At 28.1% G+C, this 23,688-nt stretch overlaps 1 protein-coding gene across 1 annotated transcript; it reads left to right on the top strand.

The window, feature by feature from the left end:
* The first annotated feature begins 36 nt into the window (after window positions 1-36).
* On the top strand, window positions 37-23,089 carry LOC142330673 (uncharacterized). Its single transcript, XM_075376119.1, has 8 exons — window positions 37-251; window positions 2,877-3,392; window positions 6,434-6,604; window positions 6,963-7,046; window positions 10,401-10,568; window positions 17,613-17,780; window positions 20,892-22,450; window positions 22,574-23,089. The coding sequence occupies exons 1-8, from the start codon at window positions 230-232 to the stop codon at window positions 23,087-23,089; spliced, it is 3,204 nt and encodes a 1,067-aa protein (XP_075232234.1). The 5' UTR covers window positions 37-229.
* Window positions 23,090-23,688: the final 599 nt, after the last annotated feature.

Here is a 23,688-nt window from a genome sequence, read left to right as displayed (position 1 = left end):
TAAACACTCCACGTCGAGAAATGCGTATTATTTATTTATTAATATTTCACTGATTACTACATTTATTATTATTATATACTTCAAAGTAGTTTATATTAGTTTTCTTTATTTTATGTTGCTTTGGACATGTTTTCAGAGCATCACATAAAAACCGTGCTTCATACACAGTTTAGGTTATACGAAATCAAAAATTGTGTTATAATTAAATGTGATATTAAATTTGTTTAAAATGCCATCTTTTGTAACTGAAAGTAAGTTTAATAATATGTAATTACCAATTTTTTTTTTATTGAGCTGCTGTTGTTACGTATTGAATTTAGAAAAAAGTGAATAACAGATTTTTTTAAACAATCTTATTTAATTTTTTATATAACAGTTAACCGTCATATTTGTCGTTTTTATGTCAAGCTTTATCCATTATGTTAGATTTTAACAATATGAAATGATTTTTTACATTATTACAAAAATTAAGATGCTATTATTACTGTACACATGCTTCCATAGGATGTTTTGGGATTAATTATCTAGTAATCCTCATTTCTGAAGGGGCTGTTATAATGCATTTATATTGGTGTTGTGGATCTTAAGGTATTATGGAAACATTTTGTTAAACATATTGCAAAATTGAGAGCCTTTGTTCTATTATGTATTTGTTAATTTAGGATTTTTTTTTGTCAATTTATTATTGGTAAAATACATATTGTACTAGGCATGTTAAGATAATCGCTTTTATTTATCTGTTTATATTTTTATATGCGAGTCCTGTAAGTGTGAGATTTTCAACGGTTTATCTTTTTGTTTGTTTGAAGTATTTGTATATATGTTTCAGTGGGTTAACATGCAGCTTTAAATTACACATAATTATGTATAATTGAATTTTTGTAAACCGTGTAACAGAAATCTTCCCACATTCAAATTTTAATAACAATGTAAGCTTTATACATAAAAATCACTTGCGTAAATACATGCATTGCAAAGCTAGATCATATAGGTTGTTTCCCAACCATCTGGAAACAAGTGACAATAACAGTGCCTTGTATCAGTGCCACCAGTGAAAGGGGGAATTAATCTTTAGTCCCTAATCTTTCAGAAAAGATTTTCTAAAAGCAAATTTGCTTTTAGAACAAAATTGATTTTTCAGAACAGAATCAGTTTTCTGGCTATGTACATTAGTTGTCTAATGAATTGAGGCAAATCTGTGTGTCAGTTTTTAGTGGATTATCTTGTTGATATCGTAGTCCTTTACTGTATAGAAGTGAACCTCTATAGAGGTGTAGAAGAGGAATAGAGGTGAGGGAGATGGGTTTTAAAGATACTGGTTTTACCTGAAAGTGGTTTTGTGGCTTGTATACTGCTTCCTCGTCATCATCGATTTCTATGAAGTCAGATTCATCTGACCCCCATTCATCTGATGAAATAAAGATATCATTACTTTCTCTTCAAGAAAATCATTTAGCTGTTCAGCATTTTGAATTGTATCTCCCTCATCCTACAGTGTTTTTTTGAGATTTAGAGATTGTATTTCCTGATGTTGATCGTACTGGCCTAGATAGTGGTAAATTTTGCATTTGGTAAACCCTCCTTTAGCCCTACTCATATGTAGAGCATTCTAAAAATGTTAGAAAGTGATGAAGAAGAAATAATGTAAAAACATTTTACAGTAATATTGTAGAAAAAAATGGAAATTGTAACATGTGTTCTGTACAGTTTGTTACTGTAACATTTCATTCAGTCATTGTACTTACTTTTCCTCTGTTTAGAAATAAACTTTTACTGCAGTTAACGTGATTTGGTTTTATTTTTATAAAATTTTTGCGTGGGTCCACTTGTTAATTTTAATTGAATGAGCCTAATAATAAATTATTTTGGTCTAAAACAAGATGTGGAAGGTATATCTAAGAATATAAATATTTTAGCTTGGTGTTAGTAATAACAAGAGATAATTCATAATTTATGCTTAGCGAAACAATAGCAAAATGAAAATATTCTGTACAGTTAAATTTCACCATAAAAACTTTTAAAAATAACATCCTCTCTCACTAGTGTGAAAGTAGCATAAGAGAAATTGCTGGAAATGATTGCAAAAAGAACTGAAAATGTTTTGAAGCAAGTTTTTTTTTAAAAAAAGATTTTATACTTACTGTTTAGTGGGTTATTACAAAAGTTTACATTTTAATTAATGTCAATGATGACTATTATGGATAAGAAAAAAAAGATTGCGACTATTAGTTGAACAGCATAGTGGAATATGGTAACATTTAAAAATTATTAAATAATCTATTTTAAAATATTTGGACTGTTTTTAATTAATAAAATGAAGTTAGCACCATTGTTAATAAACAGAAATTCTATTTTAAGAAGCTAATTAACTTCAAAAAACCCTTGGAAGGAAAATTTATTCGTTTGAAAGTTAATTAACATTTATAGGTTTAAAAATTTTTTTTTTTGGTTTATGCAGTTTTGTATTCTAAGTAAAAAATTAATTTTATTTTGGCATAAAAGATCCATTAGTTTAGAAATATTTAAATAATATTTATCATTGTTGAAGTGTGTAAGATTATTTAGCAACTTGGATGTACACATATTTGTCATTGTGTAAATGCGTAAACAATTATAAATTAGAAGGATTTGACCATAATAAATGAATAGAAAAAACAGCTTCTTGACAATGTATAGTTTCAGATAACTGAGATAAACTTATATCATATAAATATAGTCAGTCATGGGTTCATTGTTCATTTGTTACATTATAATGTAGTTACATCAATAACATAATGCTGTTTGAATATGTGTAGAATAAAATTAAGTATAAGTAGCTTTTATTCTTAACACCTTTTATTTTTAAATATATGTGCATTTTTTTTTTTTTTTTACAGAATATATGGGATTTATGGCTTTATCTTCCAGTGCATATACAACTGAAACAAACTTCAATTCAGATACATATGACTCATTACTATCAGATGTAAAATCTGAATCTACCAATGATGTATTAAACAATTCCAGTAATAAAAATATTGATGACAGTGATGATAATATTGGTAATAAAAATAATAATAATAAAGATATTTATGGAAATGAGATGGATTCAGTAAAATTATGTTCAAACTGTTTGAGTGATATAAATATAAAAAATGAAGAATATTTTGAAAATGAAGAATGTGGTCATGTACTTTGCTTAAGATGTCGATTTGTACAAGATAATGTTTGTAAAATTTGTAAAATAAAACAAGAAGAATTAAAAAATTCAGTTGCACTTGATTTATCAACATCTTATTCAGCAACATCATTTAACAGTAATGATTGTAGTAATAATTCTAGTAATTGTGGAAAAGGAAAAAAAAGTAAAGTTAAAAATTTTGTTATTCCAAGTTATATTGAAGTTTTGTCAAGTAAGTTTATTTTTAATGGTAGCTTTCTTTATATTAGTATAAAACTCATTTATCAGCTGTAAAATAATATAATTATGCATTATTATAAGAAATTTTTAAAAATAATTTAGTAATAAACTATAGAAATAATACGAGTATTAAGAATAATTAACCACCAAAACATGAAGTATGAGTGTTTTATTTACTAATTATTTTCTTAAATGTTTTTCAGTATATGATTTTATATGGTTATTAATTATGTTTAAGGGCTAAAGATATATTTTTTGTATTTTTTAAAATGTCGTGGATTACTCCTTTCTGTTACAGTATTAGAGTATTTATATGAAAGAAACTTTTTAGTGGGTTTATGTGTCTATTTTTCTCTTGAAATTAAAGAAATTATTGTTACTCAGTCAACAGTAGTATTGGTCCATTTCACACAAAGCCACTTGTCTTGAATAGTTTTATTGATTAATCAGTATTTCTATTTTCTTTTGATACCCAGGAGATTAAAATTTATTTTTTAAATACAAAAAGTAAATATTCTGTGGGTATTGATTATATTTCTGCTAGTATTTTAAAAGAAGTCATATGCTATTATAATCTTCCTTACAAATTTAATAAATGAATCTCATCAACAGAATATTTTTTAACTGCCGTAAGACTTATATTGTTATTCCATTACTTAAGAGACGTTTGGCACTTAATTTATAAAATTGTAGTCCAATTTGTTGTCTGTATTTGAAAAAAATATGAAAAATTGACTTTAACTTTTCTTAAAAAACATACTATATTAACAAATTTTCAACATTGTTTAAAGAAAAAAAAATCACAGTTATTTCTCAGTTTTTGATAAATATTTAAATTCTTTAAAAAAAAAGAAGAAAACAGAAGCCATTTGTAATATTGCATATAACCCAGAGCATCACCTCCATAAGCCTTTTTCAAAAGTTAAAATGTTTCTGTGAAACTTTTTCCCAATTTCACACAAAATTTTACATTGTATCGTTGCTCCTGAAAATCGCACATTACAAAAATCACTACTAACACTTAAACATGTTGTACTTAAACAACAATAATATGAAAACTAAACAAGATATCAATAATCCAAGAACATATGGTTACAGAGGAGGTTATGTAGAACACAATGTTGCCAACCGCACATCACTAAATATCTTCGTTGGCGTGTAATTAAAATTATTCAGTTATTGTCTGAATTGTTGAAATGTCTGAATCTGTTGACAAGGTCAACAGACCTTGTGTGTGTGTGTGTGTTCATGAATACACACGCGTGTGTGTATTCATCTATGAATGTACTATATGTTATATATTATTACAAATTTTAGTGTCTTAGATTCTTGATAAAATACATGTTTTCTGATTTTTTGTAAGTTTATTTTTTTGTGATATTAATGATTTCATTTATTACTATATTGGAACATGTGTAGTGATATCATTTGTGTACTGTCAAGTGTAATTTTTTATTTGTAGTTTAGCATCAAATCTGTTTTTTTTTTTTTACATTGAAAAAATAAAATAAAATAAAAACTGAATTGTATAGGTTAATATTATTTCTTAATCTATCAGTTTAAAAAATAAAAGGGAATACTTAAATGTATCAAAGAATGTATTGGGATATAGGTTTGTGATATCAGTCTTAAGGCTTTACAGCTTGTCAGCAATGGGATTGAAAAGCTAATCAGATATAATATGAAATGATATTTTTAAAATATAGTGAAAGTTTAAATTTATTATATTTTTGTTAATTTTTAAGAATATTTTAATGCAGGTCTAATATTTCTGAAATAAAATCATGTTTATAAATTCATACACTCGAATGTATAGTGACCATTTTTCTGGAATTGGATAAAATTAACATCCTATAAAACAATGTAAAAAGGAGTGAAGTGGAAAATGTAAATTATCCAATGTAATAAATACTTTTATTAAAAATAATCATACCATTACCAGTATAAATAATTATTTAAAAATTATATAAGTTAATAATTGTATTGATTAGACAAATTATATTAAATCTAGGAAATTTTAATTTAAAAATATAAAAGTTCATTCATAAATTTATGTACTGTCAAATTATTTATGACACTGATGCTTTACTTAAGTTGATGACATTTTGATTCATTATTCTTAATACTGAATATTTCAGCAGAGGAAGATATTTAATGAAAAGGTATTTATAATTATAATCTGGCATCTACAAATTGAACCTCTTACTCTGCCAGTCACAGAGTTTACTTACCAAAACTGTTGCTTTCATTACTTTATTTCCTCCATTACTGTTTTTATTCTTATTTACATAAGTTATCAGTGATTTTCCTTTTGTAATAAAGTGGATCTTTTTGATTGTGGTACATAATAAAAACCCCTTGAAGATATAAAATAATCATGCCTACAACTAAAAGATTGATTTTAAATTAAGTAATTGAAAATGGTGCTCCTGGATATCAAAGTCACAATCAATCTCTGTTATTTTGCACAGTTGACCTCAAGACCATTTAATTTCTAAAATATACCACTTCCTTTTACTACATTCCTTGTGAATTATGTTTTAGGATTTCCTTAATCTTTATCTAAATTTTTCATCTGGTTAGAATTATATAATAGATAATAGATTTTACTAAAATACGTAAATAAAATTTAGAAACTTGTATTTGTTTATTAAAAAAAAGTTGACAGCTTCATATTGTTGTAGGATTTTCATTTTGCTTTTCAGTAACTTAGAACATAATTATTTTTGTACTTATTGATTTATTAAATATAAAAATTATCATAAAAATAATATATGGTTTTTTGTAAAAAATTATTCAATGCGTAGCCTGTTAGTTATTTTTCAAATAACTAATAGTTATTTGTTGTTCAAATCTTAGTTGGCTTTGGAATTTTTCATTGCTACAAATTTGATCGTGACATGACTCCATCTATAAAGAAGTTTGAAATTGTTTTTGATTGTGTTAATGAAAAAATGATTTTTATTATTTCTGCAATTTACTTTTCATCCAGGAATTATATGTCTTTTAACTTTTATTTATTTTTATTTACAGATGATCCACCAAAATATAGATGTTCAATCTGTAAACGTGTTTTTCATTATAAACTTCAGTCAAAATATCATGAAGCTTGTTTCACTGGTGAACGGCCTCTTAAATGTAATATATGTGATAAAACATTTATTAAAAAAACACATTTAGATTATCATCTTAAAAGTCATACAGGTATGAAAGAGAGTTATGATTAAAGTATTTTCATTTTATATAAATAAGGAATAAGTTACCACATTATGAGTAAAATTATGACAAACATTTTACTATATATTTTTTCTTTTACTACAATGGTTTTTTGAAAAGTTCCCGGCCTAACAAAGAAAACAAGATTTTTTTCTTTTATTTTTCAGTATTAGTCCCTTGAAATTCTGTAAATGTAGACCAACAACTTTTCACAAAAATTTGTTCTACATTCACATACTTCTTTTCAGCATCATAAAATTCCTTCATAGTACCCATCTTCATTAGAAGAAAAAACACACAAGAATGATATAAATTTTAACATATTGGTGTTTTTTTTCTTTTACAGGTGATAAACAGTATGTGTGTGATGTTTGCGACAAGGGATTTATACAAAAATCCAAACTTAAAAGACATATGAGTACACATATTGGTAAGCTTTGCTATATTTTTGGTTATCACTATTAGGTGCAGCATAATTAGATCTGTTTTAAGTTATTAACAGTTTATTGAATGTCTAGCGTAATATATTAATTTATGGAATTAATTAAAAACTAACTGAAATGTTTTGAAGTAGTTGCTAATTTTAGTACTAATTTTTTTTTTTTTTTAATATTTCACTGTATACAGTCGACTGTCCATAATTTTAATCCCAAGGGAACAAGAAATTACTTTGAGTTGTACAGATTAATGTTAAATTTTTTCAACTAACAGAAGTTTAAATTTCAAGATACAGAGATGTAAATAAGCAAACGTCAAGATATTTTAAGATAAAGAGGTAAAATCTTTAGTGCTGTACTGTATTTTCTTATAGCGACAACAAATCTATTAGTACTATAGTATACATTAACAATTGACTATAAAACAATTTTAAAAATTTATGAATAAAAATTATTTTATACTAACTTATCTAAAAATATGTTCAGGTAGATTGAAATAAACAATAAACACAATAAAATGTTATTATTGGTTTATAATCTTGTATTCACTTATTATAAACAATAAATACAGTTATGTATATTATTAACCTGTAAAAAAAAGTCTGTAATTTTACTTTGCTTTTGTTTACTGGCATCATATGAGTCTTTCATTCTCAACAGAAACAACAGTAGTAAATACCTCATCTGGAACTTAATAAGCTTTTCCCAAGAAAATGAGCAAATTGTTTATAGCAGCTTTAGCTTCTTTAAACATCACATTTATATTTTCTTCAAAACTTCAACATCTGAAGCATATCATTTTCATCATTATTTAGTGATGCTATAATGTCACTATCAGTTAATGTTTCTGTGACTGCTACATTCTCATCTACTGGGATAAATTCTTCAAATGCAAGGTCCTCTTTTAGATGGGTGGTTACTGTTTTCCTCTTGTCATTCATATTGTGAATTACTGGTTCTGTAACTTGCACCTCATTTTCTTCCTGGGCATCTTCATTTATGCTTTTTATGGCAGAAGAACCACAAGTTTGAAAGCAGTTTAGGATTATTTCCTTTTTAACATTTTTCTCATCAACCATTCTCATAGCAAAGTGAGGATATGCTACACTGACAGTTGTCAGCAGAAATCTACAAGTTACAATTTCCTTGTTAACAGAATAGAGATTCAAGTTAGCAAAGCTCCGCGGTAAGGACTTCAAGATATAGAGGTAACGTTCAAATATTAGAGGGCTGTGTAAGGTTTCAATTTAGGCATGGTTTTTTGAGTTACATACAATTTCCCACAATAATTTTTTTATGTTATCCATTTTTTTTTTTTTTTTTTTTTTTTTTTTTTTTTTTTTTTTAATAAGGCAAGTTTTCTTTAGGGAAAGAAAAAAATTGCAATATCAAAGATTTTGAGTTGTCAAGATTCATGTTATTGAGACTCAATTGTACTTAATCTGCTTTGCTGTATTGTTTAAAGATAGATACTTTTGTAAGTTAAAACCAATTACTTTTGAATGACAAGTTCTATAGTTTATTAAAAAAAGGGGGAAAAATGAAGCTCTTGTTTGTTTTTAAACTTTATATCCAGCAATGGTATAAACTTAACAAAATTATCAGCAGTTTTCCTATGATTTGATGTGCTATTAAATAAAAATGATGAAGACACTGTGATTGTGTGTGTACACATACAATCTCCTACATTGTGTGTTAAAAATCTGTTACAGTTAAATTTTATAAAAAAATGGGATTGATCAAAAGCAATCTTAGAATTACACATTTATGCCCAGGATTATTTTTATTTATTGTTTTCAGCTACAAATGTAGTGGGCAGGGAATGACAGGGAATTAACCTGAATTCATTAATGTTTAATTGTTTAGGAGTTTACTCATATGCCTTAAATTAGGTCAGTTAATGTGAATAAAAATCTTGTGTTTTTGGAAGAAGGTACATTTGTGTAAATTACTCATAACTTTTTCACTGAAATCCTCTTAGTAATCAAATATGGTGATTTCAGTGTATATTTTTGCAGTACTGTATATTTTGAATGTATGGTTAAACCAATGCCTTATTGAGCGCTTGCCGATGATCAGGGTATAAATTTTATGAATTAATTATTTTATTATGTTTTAATATCTTAAGTGATATTTTACAGTCGCATAACATAATGAATGTTCAAAGTAATAAAGTTAGAAAATCACATTTACAAATGGCAAGCTATCAATTTCTTGAAAAAATTATAATCACAACAATGAAGTGTGTTGTAGATTGTGTTCATAAGTCCAACTATATAATAATGATACTTTTAAGTTATCTGATTTTATACATTAAATTTTAGAGAGAGTAGGAAGTCTGGCTTTTGAAAATAGGAACATCAGCCAGTTTTGATTTTTTGTGCAATATACAACTAAAAAAATCTGAGTGGACACTACATGACTTCCTTTACGCCCATTAAATAACATATATACATTTTTTTTTTTTAATGAAAAGTTCATAAAATTTTATTTCATTAATAACTTATAATATTTTTTATTTTTACTTTATTATTGAATTATTATTTATTGTAAAGATTTTTTACAATCAGAGATTAATAATTATTAATAAATAAATATATTTAAATTAAAAAATAAAAAAAATTAAAAAAAAAGGAGATGAAGTTGGATTCGAACTGATGTGCCTTCCCATTGTAAGATCCATGTATTTCATTACTTAAAATTTTATTTTGCTATAAATCTGGAACCAATGAATATAAGTATCACTTATGATATATCGATGAAACACTCTCAGTGAGGGCTTATTACTGCAGTTAAGAAAAAGTCCAAAATCCAAACAAATTTGGGCTTTTTTGGACACTTTTGGTCCAGTCGATTGCAGTCAAAAGGAGAGGTTCACAATTAGATGTTACAGCAGTTCTAAATCCAAAATTTAAATATCTTAAAGCTAATCATTTTTGAATTATGCGAGGTACGTACGTACAGACATCATGCCTAAACTAATCAAAATGGATTCAGGAATGGTCAAAATGGATATTTCCGTTGAAAATTTGAAAACTGAAATTTTTCACAATCACAATACTTCCTGTACTTCGTACCTGTAAGTAAAAATAAAGTTGTCAGACAGTTGCATAGAGTTGTAAAGAATTAACTACCCTGCCAGATGTAAGAAAGAACCAGCATATCATTGCAGATGGAGCTTAAGGAACAGTGGAAACCATTTCCTATTCAGTTTACCTATTCATGGAAGAAGAAATATGATATGAGGAAATGATAGAATTTAGAGGAAAGAGATATTCAGTTCACTCAGAGGATAGTTTGTACATACATGCAAAAGATAACTATGATATTATTTTTTTTTCTGTTAGGTGACAAGCCTTTTAAGTGTGATATATGCTGTCAAAGTTTCACAGCTAAGCAGCCTCTTCAGGTACATTTACGTTCGCATACTGGCGAGAGGCCCTTTCCTTGTAAACATTGTCGACGTACTTTTAAAGATAGAAATAATTTGCGTAAACATGAATTGAAGCATACAGGTATGTAATTTTATCTGTTTAATTTTTTAATTAATCTTATATAAAATATATAATACAGAGATAGTGCAAAATTTTAGCATCAGGGTTTCAATGGATTTATTTTTTTTTAAGTTTTGAAATGAAAAAGCAGTTTTTAAAAATATTCAATCAGTTGGCATATTTCTCAAGCAGTGTTTGACTTTACGTAGACCATAAAATACTGATTTCATTTTCATATAACTTTACTATGTAGTATGGATTTGTTAAAAATATATATCTTAATTGTATGGTAAATAAATTATAGAAGTTATCACTTTTTATTGTTTTACAAACCTTTCTAGGTTTATGGTGTGTATAGTTATATCAGAACTCAATATTATATTTCACTGAACGTAAATTTTTATACAAAGTGCTCTTATTTTTTTGAAACCAAATTGAGATGGAATAACTGATAGTACTTAGCATGTATATAAGCTCTGTAAGTCATTGTTACAAGTGGTAACATGTTTGATAAACTAATGGTTTCCTCAAACTTTCCTGTACATTACACAAGAGAAGTTGAAGCTGTAGAATGAGAGCAATAAATTTATCTTTATTTGACCATGACCAAAGTTTTCAGAGAGTTGAATAACCTCTGAAAATCTTTTACGAAGTATTTATTAAAAAATTAGAAATGGTAGTAGTAGTAATAATAATACAAAAATGTGTTATTAAATTATTAATTATTACTTAATAAATTTCTTTATTAATATATAGAGTTTACATTGTAAACTATATATATTACATATATAGAGTATTATATTTTATAATGTAATTTATATTTTAGTAAGTGCAACATAAAAAAATAACATTTTTTTAAGCCTTGGCATTTAAGTCAATCTCTATTCTTTTTAATTTGATGTCAAAATGTTGTTTTATATGTGGTATTTTTCAGTAATTCTGAACCATGAATTTCAAGCCTTGGTTTAACATTGTTCCCATAGGCAGGAGAAGTCTCTCACTGAACTCTGAGTTCAATGCTCTAGAAATATCAAACCTCTTCACACAAATCCCTTCGCTGTCATTAATAGAAGACTTCAATGCCCACCATACTTCCTGGGGCTCATCTTTCTGCTACTTTCAAGGAAATATGATAAACAGAGTGAGACAAGACTTGGACTTTTGTCTACTGAATGATGGGTCTTACAAATTTATGACCTTATCTTCTGGTACACTGTCAAACATCAACCTCTCCTTATGCTCACCAAATTTACTCCCTCGTCGTAATTGGTCTGCTTGTGATGACCTTCATGGCAGTGACCACAGGCCAATTACTATAGCTTTTGGTTTCGACCACAAAGTGAACGGAGATGGATTGTTGAAAAGGCAGATTGGAACAGTTACCATAAATCCTTCCCATCACAGTATGATGATGGTGCAGACACCCTTGATGAACTTACCTCTTTTACGTCTCTGATACTTGACAATGCTAATAGATATATCCCCCAAACGTCAAGAAACAAGATGTTTTTCCATTCCTTGGTGGAATGCTGATTTCTAAAACGCTATTAGCAATTGACAACAAGACTACGCAAATTTAACCGCAGGCCTGCAAATGAACACCTACCATAAGTCATGGAGGAAATACGAGGACACTATCTCACACACTACTCCCATGTCTACTGTGTGGAAAAAGATCTGTACAATCTGTGGATCACCAAAACAATCCATTTGCGGACTCATTCATGAAAGAGAACTCCTTACATCACCTTCTACAGTGGCAAGTATTTTAGCAGATTGCTTCCATTCGGTGTCTCCTTCACCTCTTCACCTCATCATACAATAATGAATTTCAGAGGTACAAATTAAGATGGAAGTACTATCATTAAACGTTGGTGATTTGGGTCGGTGAATTAAACCTCCATTTTCATTCAACCAGTTGTCACATGCACTTAAAAACTCATGTGATACGTTCCCTGGATCTGACAACATTGTCTCAGTTTGCTCTCACACCTTCCTAATTCGGCACTACAACACCTATTGTGTATTTATAATAGTCTATTCTCCTCATAAGTTTTCCCTTCAATCTGGTCAGAAGCCATTGTTGTACCAACACTTAAACCTGGTAAAGACAAAGGAAGCCCCTCAAGCTACTGCCCTACCTCTTTGACAAGTGTTTTATGCAAAGTGATGGAGATAATGGTGAACCACAGGCTCACATGGTACTTAGAGAGACATGGCCTTCTATGTCGAACAATGTGGTTTCCGCCATGGGCATTCTTCCATTGACCATTTAGTTTCACTGGAAGCAGCTATTCAATCCTGCCAGCGCATCGTTTGATAGCCATCTTACTTTGGTCAAACACATGAAAGAATTAAAAACAAAATGTTCCAAACTTTTAGATATGCTGCAAGTTCTTAGCAACACCAATTGGGAAGCCAATTGGTCATATATGATACATTTTTATTATTCCTTAGTTCTTTCCCGTTTAGATTACGATTGTGTCGCCTACTCTTCAGCACACCATACCGTGCTTAAATTGCTGGATGTTTTACATTATGCTTTCCTTCGGCTTGCCGCAGGTGCCTTTAGATCAAGCCCTGTTGTAAACTTAGCTGTTGACTGCAGTGAGCCATCACTTCGGGATAGACAGGAGTATCTTATTTTGCCCTTCTTAAAGAACAGCCAAATCACCCAGCTTTTGACTCAGTCCTGGGGAATCCAAATTTAGGAAGGTATGAGGACCATCCATGTTGTACTGCACCTGTAGGTGTTCGTACCCGACATTTGCTGCACCTTATAAATGTTGACACACCTTCTATTTTTTCAATATATCCATTCTCATTTCCTGTGTGGAGAATCAACCTTATAAATTTTATGTTTGACCTTATGATATGCAATAAAGAATCAACACCACCTACTGTTTTCCAGCAAACGTTTCACTATATTCTCTCCAAGATAAACCCAGATACAGTAGTATACACTGATGGATTGAAAAAGAAAGATACCATTGGTTGTGCATTTCTTGTCAATGATAGAACTTATATGTTTGGTCTACCTGGTATTACGAGTGTGTTTACTGCTGAAATATACACTATAAATAAGGCTCTGAGTATCATTAACCCTAAGTACCAGAATATCCTTATTTGCAGTGACTCGTATAATGCTCTGCAATCCTTAGAAGACTTTTATTCCAGACATCCTATCGTCATTGAAATCTACAATGTAATTCCTGAGTTAAACCATTACAATGCACAAGTGAGTTTCTGATGGATCCCTAGCCATGTGGGGATTCCAGATAATGAACATGCAGATTCCACTGCTAAAGATGCATGTAGTTAGCCATCCTTCAATACCCATGTTTATTACATCCAACTTTATCATTTATGTAAAACTCATTCTTAGCACAAAGTTGCAAGATTACTGGACGGCAACAGTAGATAAACTCTGGCACATTAAATATTGTGTGTTGCCATGGGACCCCTCATACCAAACAATTCATGTGAAAAAGTGGTCCTCTGCCAACTGCGGATAGGACATATGAGAGCTACTCATAGGTATCTGATGTCAGCAGTAAATGCACCAGTTTGCATATGATGCAACTGCGGCTTGACTGTGCACCACATCCTTGTGGATTGCATGCATTATGCAGCCTTGCATCGTAAATTTCAATTGCCCAGGAAAATTTGTCAAATCCTGGGTAACGATAAAGAATTTTGGACCAGGTATTTTTATTTCTTAGAAGTATTAGTATGTTAGATACTTTTTAATAGTGTTACAAATTTCATTTAAAATTTTTATTTTTTCTGTTATCTGAGAAGGAGCCTTTTATACTCCTCTCAGAGTTTATTAAATGTATTTTAGTTTTATATATATATATTTATATAAATGTATATATATTATATGTTTATATATAATATATATTTATATTTTATATATATATAAAACTAACACATTTTTTTTTTGTCTGTATATATATATATATATATATATATATATATATATATATATATATATATATTTGTTCTTTTTTAAATATTATTTATTCTTAAGTTTTTTATCTGTGATAATAGTAGTTATAATTCATTTTTTAGTATGTTAGCTTTTATAGTGGTTATATGTTTTTGGTAATATTTTAGTTTTTTATTTTGTCTTTGTTTTTTTAATATTTTAGTTTTAAGTTTTAATGTTGTTTTTCTAGCATAAGTTTTGTTTTTGCTTTAAATTTTATTACAGTTTATATTCTGTTTTTATATTTTATCTTTGTTTTCTGGGGAATAATAACATATAAATGTTTTTTACAAAAAAAAACAAACCATCCTTAGTGACCCAATAGCAGCATCTCTGGTTCATTTTTTCCCCATAAGCTAAACTGTTCCTTTCCAACATTCTCTTTCATTATTCTTAAGTATTGTTAAGTTCTTAATCGGACATAACAATATTTTAGCAGCGTGTGCTATTAAACTTATTGTTCTGTGTTCTTACATTTTCTGGTATCTGTTTTCTTTGGGATTGGTATCGTTACTATTTTCATAAAGTCTTCAGGCCATTCTCCCATACAGTATATCCTATTATAGTTTAACTATTTCTTTCACTCTTTTCTCATTTAAGCATTTATAAAATTTAAGGAAAGATCATCTACTCCAGTTTATATTATATTCATTTCTTTAATCGCTTTCTGTATTTCACATTTTAATATTGATGGTCCTTTATCCTCTTTAATTACCTCCCATTCATTTTACGTGTTCAGTTTATCAGGTTTCTCCTTGTCATTAGGAAGCTAACTGAGAAATATGGCTGGCTACCAGTTAGACTATGGCTCCAAGCGCTTTAATAATGGACAGGTACTTGCTGGTATTCAGCGGCCTAGGCATGGCAGCAAATTGCTGTCTTTGGCAAGATAAATTAATTATTGATAGTTGTATGATTTAGTAGTTGACGGGGTGCACCTACCCATTTTAATGATATATGACAAGTGGGTGGTGGGACACGGCAAGCGAGTGATGTATGATACCACACTTATTCCGCTCATGCTTTTAGGTTAGCTCTAGGTGCCAGTTAGAACACTGGTCGCTAAACTGTTTCGTGGCTCAGTAGCCATTTGTGGCACAGACATTCGGTCTTATGCTTTAGGGCGACCGAATGGGGTGGTGGCAGGAGAAATGCCTAGCAAACCAACATCATTTTCCTTGTCATATGCAAGCCTTCCACATATTCCTTCCATCATTCTCTTTTTCTTTTTTTTCATGTAAAATTTTACTAACCTTTTCCTTAATATCTATAATTTTACCATTCCCTTTCCATTTACCCCATTCACCTTCCTATATATCATATCATACTGTCCTTTCTTTCGTAGATCCTCAATATAAATTGCATTCTTACTCTACCTTTCCGTTAGCTTTTGCATGTCCTCTTCTCATTGTTCATTTGTGATAATCAACAAAAAATATAAGACAACTTATCAATTATAAAAAAATAAGAAAACTTTTTTGTATTTTTTATAACGGTATGATTACAATATGTAATAATAAAAAAACAGTAATGTAAAAAGATGTGCCGTTTTTTAAACCTCCATTTTCCTAAAATATAAATAAGTATTGTGAATAAATTATATTAATTACTCCTAAGAAAATTCTTCTTAGGAAAAGTAAATTGAGTTAGGTCAGTTAAGTATTTTATTAAAAGTATAAATAAATAAATATTTACTTTTCATTATAAAAAATTACTGATTATAAACATTTGCATATAGACTACTTGCAATATAAGTATTTTTTTATTTAATTTAAATTAATTACTGAGATAGTGTGTGTGTATTATTTAAATAAATAGGAGTTTTCTGATAAAACAAAAAGCTTGCATGTTTAAAAAATACTAATACTGGTTTATCAATGTTGTATCCCCTATATTAAAAGTACATTCATAATTGTCTGAGTTTTTAGATTGTTAACGTTGAGAAAAGATTTTAAAACACAATTCATTATATTGGTTAAAATTCATGTAAGAGATGGTAGGATAAGTTTGGTAAATGCACTAAAAACCAGTATGATTGTCCTAAACAGTTCACTGACTAAATTACTCCTAGCTAAGGAGAAAGCTTGGTTATGCATTTTAAAATAATCTATACTACTGGGAAAAAAACCACACAGGATTTAAAAAATGCTAAACAACATAAACATAAAATAAAAAAATGACCGACTCTATTTTGGACTCTAAAATTCTTTTTGTTTTTAATGTTAATAAATACAGCAGTGACATGAAAAGTAGTAGTTTTTAAGAAATAAAATTAATTTAAAGCAGCAGTACCATAGTGAACAGTAAAATAAAATTGTTTAAGGTTGGTGCCACTAAGTTACCTGAAAAATGAAAGGAAGTATTATTTTATTAATTAAGTATTGTCATTTATTCACTGTTTTTTTTTGTTTTCTTTTTTAAGTAAATACTGATAAATAAAAGAAATGTTGAATAAAAGTTTACTAATTTCTGACATTTTATTCACCTTAATACAAGTAAATACTTAATAGATAAATATTAAAAATTATAAAGCATGACTGCCAAAAAAAAAAAAAAAAACATTGCCGTTTAATGTAGTATAATTATAAAGCATGCAGGTTAAAGTTTTCATATAATATTTGTGTATAGTATAATTTTTTACAGTTTTTTCTAACATATATATATATATATACAGCCTGTGACACTCCCGGTAATGAAGGATTCCAACGCAAGGGTCATACATCTAAATCGGTTCAGCCGTTGTCCTGCTATGGTGGAACAAACATATATACACCCTAAATACATTACACTCCATTTTGGGCAGTCGTGTAAAAAAAAACAAGTAAAAGTAATTACTGACCCATTCATATCACCCATTACCATGTACTATTAAAATTCAATCTGTGTGTATGTTGTTAGTACTTGGTCTAAAAAGAATTCTTATTCAGAATTCTTTATGAGCTGTTTGAAAATGAATGACAATAATCATTAAAAATAGTTTTTGTAATAATTTTTAAATAAGTGATTATTTAATTTGGTATTAGATTTATGTTATTAAATGTATAATTAATTTTTTTTTTTTTATTATTTTACAGGAATTCGTAATTTTGTTTGTGAGGATTGTGGTAAAAGTTTCTCAATAAAGTGGAATCTGATGAATCATAAGAAATTTCATAATGGTATTAAAAATTATAGTTGCAAAGTTTGTGGTAAAACTTTTATTTTAAAAACAGATGTAGCTCGTCATATGTTAGTACATTCAGGTATGTATTATTCGTTATTATAAGGTTACTTTTCCAATGTTAGAACATGTGTAAGTTGAGAAGTACTGTTATTTGATTTTATAATTTGTTTTTATATTTATAATTCGTGATTTATTCTGTACTAATCAGAATAAAATATTTATTTATAGTGCAGCTTTTATTCATATTTTAAAGGTTTTTTGTATATTTTACAAAATTTTGAAAATCTTTTATTTGATTTTTTATTTAAAAAAATAAAATAAAAGCAGCTATAAAAATTAAAAATTACAAAAAATAAATAAATAAACTGAACTAAAAAAATGACAATAAATCAAACCAAAATAAAGAAAACAAGGTATTGAATAAAGGACTAAACATCATTATGCAGTATTTAATTAAATAAAATAATGGGTGACAAATCAACTTTCAGAGTTTTAATTTGTTTGAATATATTTTTTATGTTGTAGAAATAGGAGACACATGTAAGGTTGTCTAATGGTTCAAGTTTTCACCGGGTCTTACATCAATAAGAAAATTTTTTTCTTTCAGCAAATATATTTAAAAGCAGTTATAAATTGCAATTACTATTAGAGTAGTAATTGTCCTATATTAAAGAGGTCTGAATAGTAATTATCCTATATTGAAGAGCCCCTGACTGCATTTAAAATTTTTTGTTGAACTACAAAATTTTCTTATTGATGTAAGACCTGGTAAGAACTTAATAATTAGACAAACTTAAACATATGCTGTTTCTACAACATGAAAAATATATTTAAACAAATTAATACTCTCTGAAAGTAGAGTGGTCACCCATTATTTTATTTTATTAAATATTGTATAATGATGTTTATTTCTTTATTTCCTTCCATACCTTGTTTTTTTATTTTTTTTTTTAGTTTGATTTATTGCCTTTTATAGTTCAATTTATTTATTTATTGGCAGTCATGTTTTTTAATTTTTATAATTATTGGTATTATTTAATACTTTTTAGTTATCATCGAGAAAAATTGACGATTCGAAAACTTATGGATATAACTTACTCAGCCAAATGAGGAAACAGTAAACATTTCAATTTATTTATTTAATTGGCATATACAAATCTAAACTTACAGATTTCTCAAGCAGTTAAGTCCCTCAAGAGATTTTTTATGATGCGGATCATACAGCAATTTACTGTGATCCAAACAACTAATAGTTAAACATTCCAATTGTCTCATGCGACTCAGTGCTATGTAGGCCTGGCCCTTGGCAAAGATGTGATTGTTCAAATCTGTGACAGCTCTGTCTAGGGTAGTTCCTTGTAGTTTAGTAACAGTCCAGCACAATATTAGTGTCAGCATATACCGTTCTGCTTTGCCCTGTCCCCTTAAAACATCAAATTCTGCAATAGTGACCTCGATCTTCAATCTGATGCCGACAACATTATCTCTAATTGTCCTGTTATCAAACTCTACAAAGACCATTTGCTCTGGGCTCAAGCTAGTCTCAGCGTAGAGCAGGCCATCTGATTTTTCTGAGTATATCAGTTAATTTTTGTTCTCGTTTGGTTCAATCATGATTTTGTATTATATTAGCAAATATCCATTTGAATTTTGAAAATCAGAAGATTGGTTGTGAAGATATAACAAAATTTCTAAATAACTGTGATCTGTTTGATCAAGAGTGTACCTGATGCATGCAAAAGTTAGCCTTCAACCTAGTAACAAATAGCCTGTTCGAATTTTGAAAATCAGAAGATTGTTTGCAGAGTTATTATAAAAGCACCCCATCACACCTCCCAAAGCAGCGCCCCAGAGGCATCTCATTTGTTACAGTTGATGATGATGATTGGTCTAGCCTTGCATGAGATGCTTGCATCACCTCACCACTCTAGCCTCATATGCAGTCCCCACAGGAAGCTCATTATTATTAAACAACAATTTTTTAATTTATCTAATATTATTTTATTTTATTTAATGTAAATTTAATTCTTATTATTTTTGTAATATTATTCATTCAATTGATTTGAATGAATCAGTTCAAACCCAGGTAACACAGTGATAGAGAGCTAACCCGGCTCACAGTTCATTAATTAAATTCATTAAAGTTTGCATTTCAACGAGCACATCTCCACATTTTTATATATACATATTTTTATAGCCTATGACACCCCAGAAATGTAAGTATCAGAGCTTATTAAACCTCAGTGTTGGATTTTTAAAATTGTTATACTGTTTGTATAGAAAAAAATCTTCCAGTTCATTAATCTACCATGTTTATGTAATCCACCATGAACAATAGAAAAAATTTATTACTTTCCAAAGTAGGCCTAACTTTTTTATTTCCTTTGGCTGGAGATTCTATCACACTACTTAACTCTTTGGAATCACAATCACTAACAATATTTTCTTCATCAGATATATCAAATTAGATATCACTGTCAACTAATTCCAAATCAGAATCAATTAAAAATAATCCAATATGGTTTTCTGTAACCATAATATGTGAAATACTAGGCAATATCATTCTTGTTTAAATTGCAGATTGTGCAGACTGAAAAAGAGCATCTGACAACCTATTTGATTTCATTGATAAAAAATTACTGTAATCAAATATAGTTTTATCATAATAATAGAATATACAGCTGGCAAAACATTCTGACAGAAATTCAAATGGTTGCCACGCACAAGTGTACTTTTGTTAGGTAAAGCATTTTGAAAATTTGATCCCAGTAAATTTGTATTGTGTGAGTCAGTGTAGTGGCCTACTATAAGAATATTCAAGTGAGATAGTTAAAGGAATAAATACATGATGAAATTATATAAACAAAATATTGTCTTAGTTCTCATGCCATTTTTTGGCAAAAAATGCTACTTACCTTGTAAACTTATTCATATTATCCAAACTTTTTTTTTGTTAAATTTTTTAACGATAATTGTGGATATAGGGAAAAGTATAAAAATGTGATGTTAGATAGTTGCATGATAGGGAAAAATGGGTAGTGTGCAGGTAGCACCTCCAAGTAAATAACATTAAAAGGTTGATAATTTGAAAATCACTTTTTCAGATGTTGCTTGCATACAATAAACTTTCTTTGTATATCAGAGAAGTATTTCTTTTTTAAATTTTAATGGTATTGTTTCTATTTTACAGATGTTGAACATGATTATGAGTGTTCTATATGTATAACACCATTTAATCGTAAAGATAATTTAGAGAGACACATGAAACATAAACATCCAGAAACTGTATCAAAATCTGGTCGTCCTAATCATATTGTTTCTGTCGTTAAAGTAGCTTTTAATTTTCCTTCAGAGACTGAAAATAAATTTAGTGGTAATATAAATAAGAATAAAAATAGTAATAATGACAAAGTACTTAATAGTAGTTGTAATCAAAAGGCTGAAATTGATGAAAAAATTAAAAATTCTCTAAACAGTATTAATAAAATTAATAAAGGTGTACATGAATGTAATAAAAATATATCCATTGGTTTATCAGAAGATAAGATTAACTGTGATAAAGAATTAGCTGCTGATGAAACTAAACATGGTTCTTCTAATAATAATAATAAAATACCTGAAAATAATCCTGAGAATAAATTAATTTTAATTGATAAAAGTAAAGAATTAAACGAACAAAGTCTTGATAAAATTACGTATCATGTTTCTGAAAAGGATAAAGAAAACTTAAATAATTCATCTAGTAGTTTATTAACTCTTTCATCACCAGTACCTCACGTTACTAATCAACTGACTGTAAAAGAATTAGATAGTAAATGTAATAAAGAAAGTGTACCAAATTTTCGAAAGGTGTCTGTAATTAGTAGTACAAAAACATATTTAAATAATGTTAACAAGTTAACTAAAATTAACCGTGTAACTAATAATAACATAAATAATAATAATAGCAGTAATTCAAAAAAAAAGTCTGAAAGTATATCACCGTATCGTCTTATAACACCACCGGTTAAATCTCCTGATACAAACGGACGTAATTGTGTACCAACAATTACTAAAGTAACTCACATAGTGCATACAAGTGATAATGGTGTATCTAATATAAAGACTGTAATTACTACAAGAGATGTACCAGAAAAATCAAATAAAACAGATAAAAATAAACAAAAAAATCTAAGTTCAAAATTGAATGTTGAATCAAAAGAGCAGAGGGAAAAAAGTGTTATAAAATATACACCAAAAACATTAAAAAATAATATTGAAATGAAACATAAGTGTTATCGTATTTTAAACCAAAATATTAATTCTAGTTTTGCATCCTCTAATAGTAATACTTTACCTGTATTACAACCGATTAATGTTGGTGATGATTCATTGTTATCAGAAACTGCATTAAGTATTAGAAATATATCATATGATACTAATAGTTATAACGAAAATTGTCAAACTAATTATAACAGTATGTTTAATACATTATATAAAAACGTCACATCATGTGATGACTGCAGTATGGAACCTAGTACATTGTTAAATGGTTATAATAATAATAATAATACCAATAACAGCTGTGATAATTTTCAAAATGATTTTACTAGATTTCAAAATGAAAATTTTGAATATGAAATCGATAAAGTTTATACTATATTATCTACAGATAATATCAATAAAAATATTCAATCGTACAATAACATTTCAGAAAGTTGTCTTTTATCTGATAACGTTTTAGATGACACAATTACTGCTTCTTTATATGTAAAAAATAAATGTAATGATAATAATAATATTAATAATTCTAGTTCACATAATATTTATTTAACGACAGAACATTTCATTGAAAATAATATTTGTAAAAATGACAGTGATAACATAATACAGTTACAATCTTCAGATTATTCAGGTACGTCAAATGTTTTTACTAATAATCATCCTCATGTTTTATCTAATAACCAATCATTAGAATGTATTTCTTCTGTCAGAAATGCAATGAATGATTATAATCACTGTGATCAAACTATTGAAGAGATGAATGAATCCAATATATTTATTAATGAATCTAATACTAGTGATAGCATTGTTAGTGGTAATATTGGCGTTAATAGACAATTAATACATAGTAATTTAACCAAACCATCAACTTCATTTTTTGATAATGAAATGGATTACAGTTGTTTGCAATTAAATAATTCCATGAAAACGACTAATAATTTTAGAGACTGTTCTTTAAATATACCACCAACTTTTATTGATAAAGATATTTGTCAACTAAATTCAACAATAAAGAATAAGTCTGAACAAAATAATAATTTTGAAAGTAATGGTTTGTTTACATTAGCTAATATGGCATGTCAAAGAGCTAATTTCGAATACAGTGATATGGATGATGAGATGTGATGTTAAGCTTTTTAAAAGATTTAAATGTATTGATTTGTTTTCTAATATTGAGTTTATAAAATACTGTTAGATCTTTTTGTAGCTCTTTTGTATTTCAGCTCTTTTATCAGTTGTATTCTTTCTTTTAGATATTCAGGTCATATATCCTTCCAGAAGTTAATAGCATTAATTGGTTTTTCATTGGCTAAAATGCGATCATCTCTAGTCTTCTATGAGCTTATTTTATATCAGGAGTGATATTACCCTTATTTCACTTGCAAGTAGTATTTCTTTTATGATTTGAAGTATTCCTGTAATGGTTTGAAGACAGCCATTGTAGTAGTACGTTCAGCATTAGATGCTATACTGCTTATATCTCTTCAATCAAATCAAAACACTTTTTTCAATCCATTTAACAAAAAAAATATATAATTTTAATGGGCTCTGTGATAGTTATTTAAAATTGTTAAGTATTGGCTTAAAATGAGCAAATTTTATGTAGCGTTAATGAATACTTTGATTCAACACTCATTGTTCTCATAAATCTCAAAGCACTTTGTTGTTTTTCTCCTCCCTAATTCTTAAATCATCACAGGAAACTTACATTTGATAGTTCAACT

The sequence above is a fragment of the Lycorma delicatula genome, chromosome 9, assembly GCF_047948215.1.
Source record: "Lycorma delicatula isolate Av1 chromosome 9, ASM4794821v1, whole genome shotgun sequence".
NCBI classification, from domain to species: Eukaryota; Metazoa; Arthropoda; class Insecta; order Hemiptera; family Fulgoridae; genus Lycorma; species Lycorma delicatula.
The sequence above is the reverse complement of the archived record's forward strand: the minus strand, read 5'-3'. Positions and strand labels throughout refer to the sequence as shown.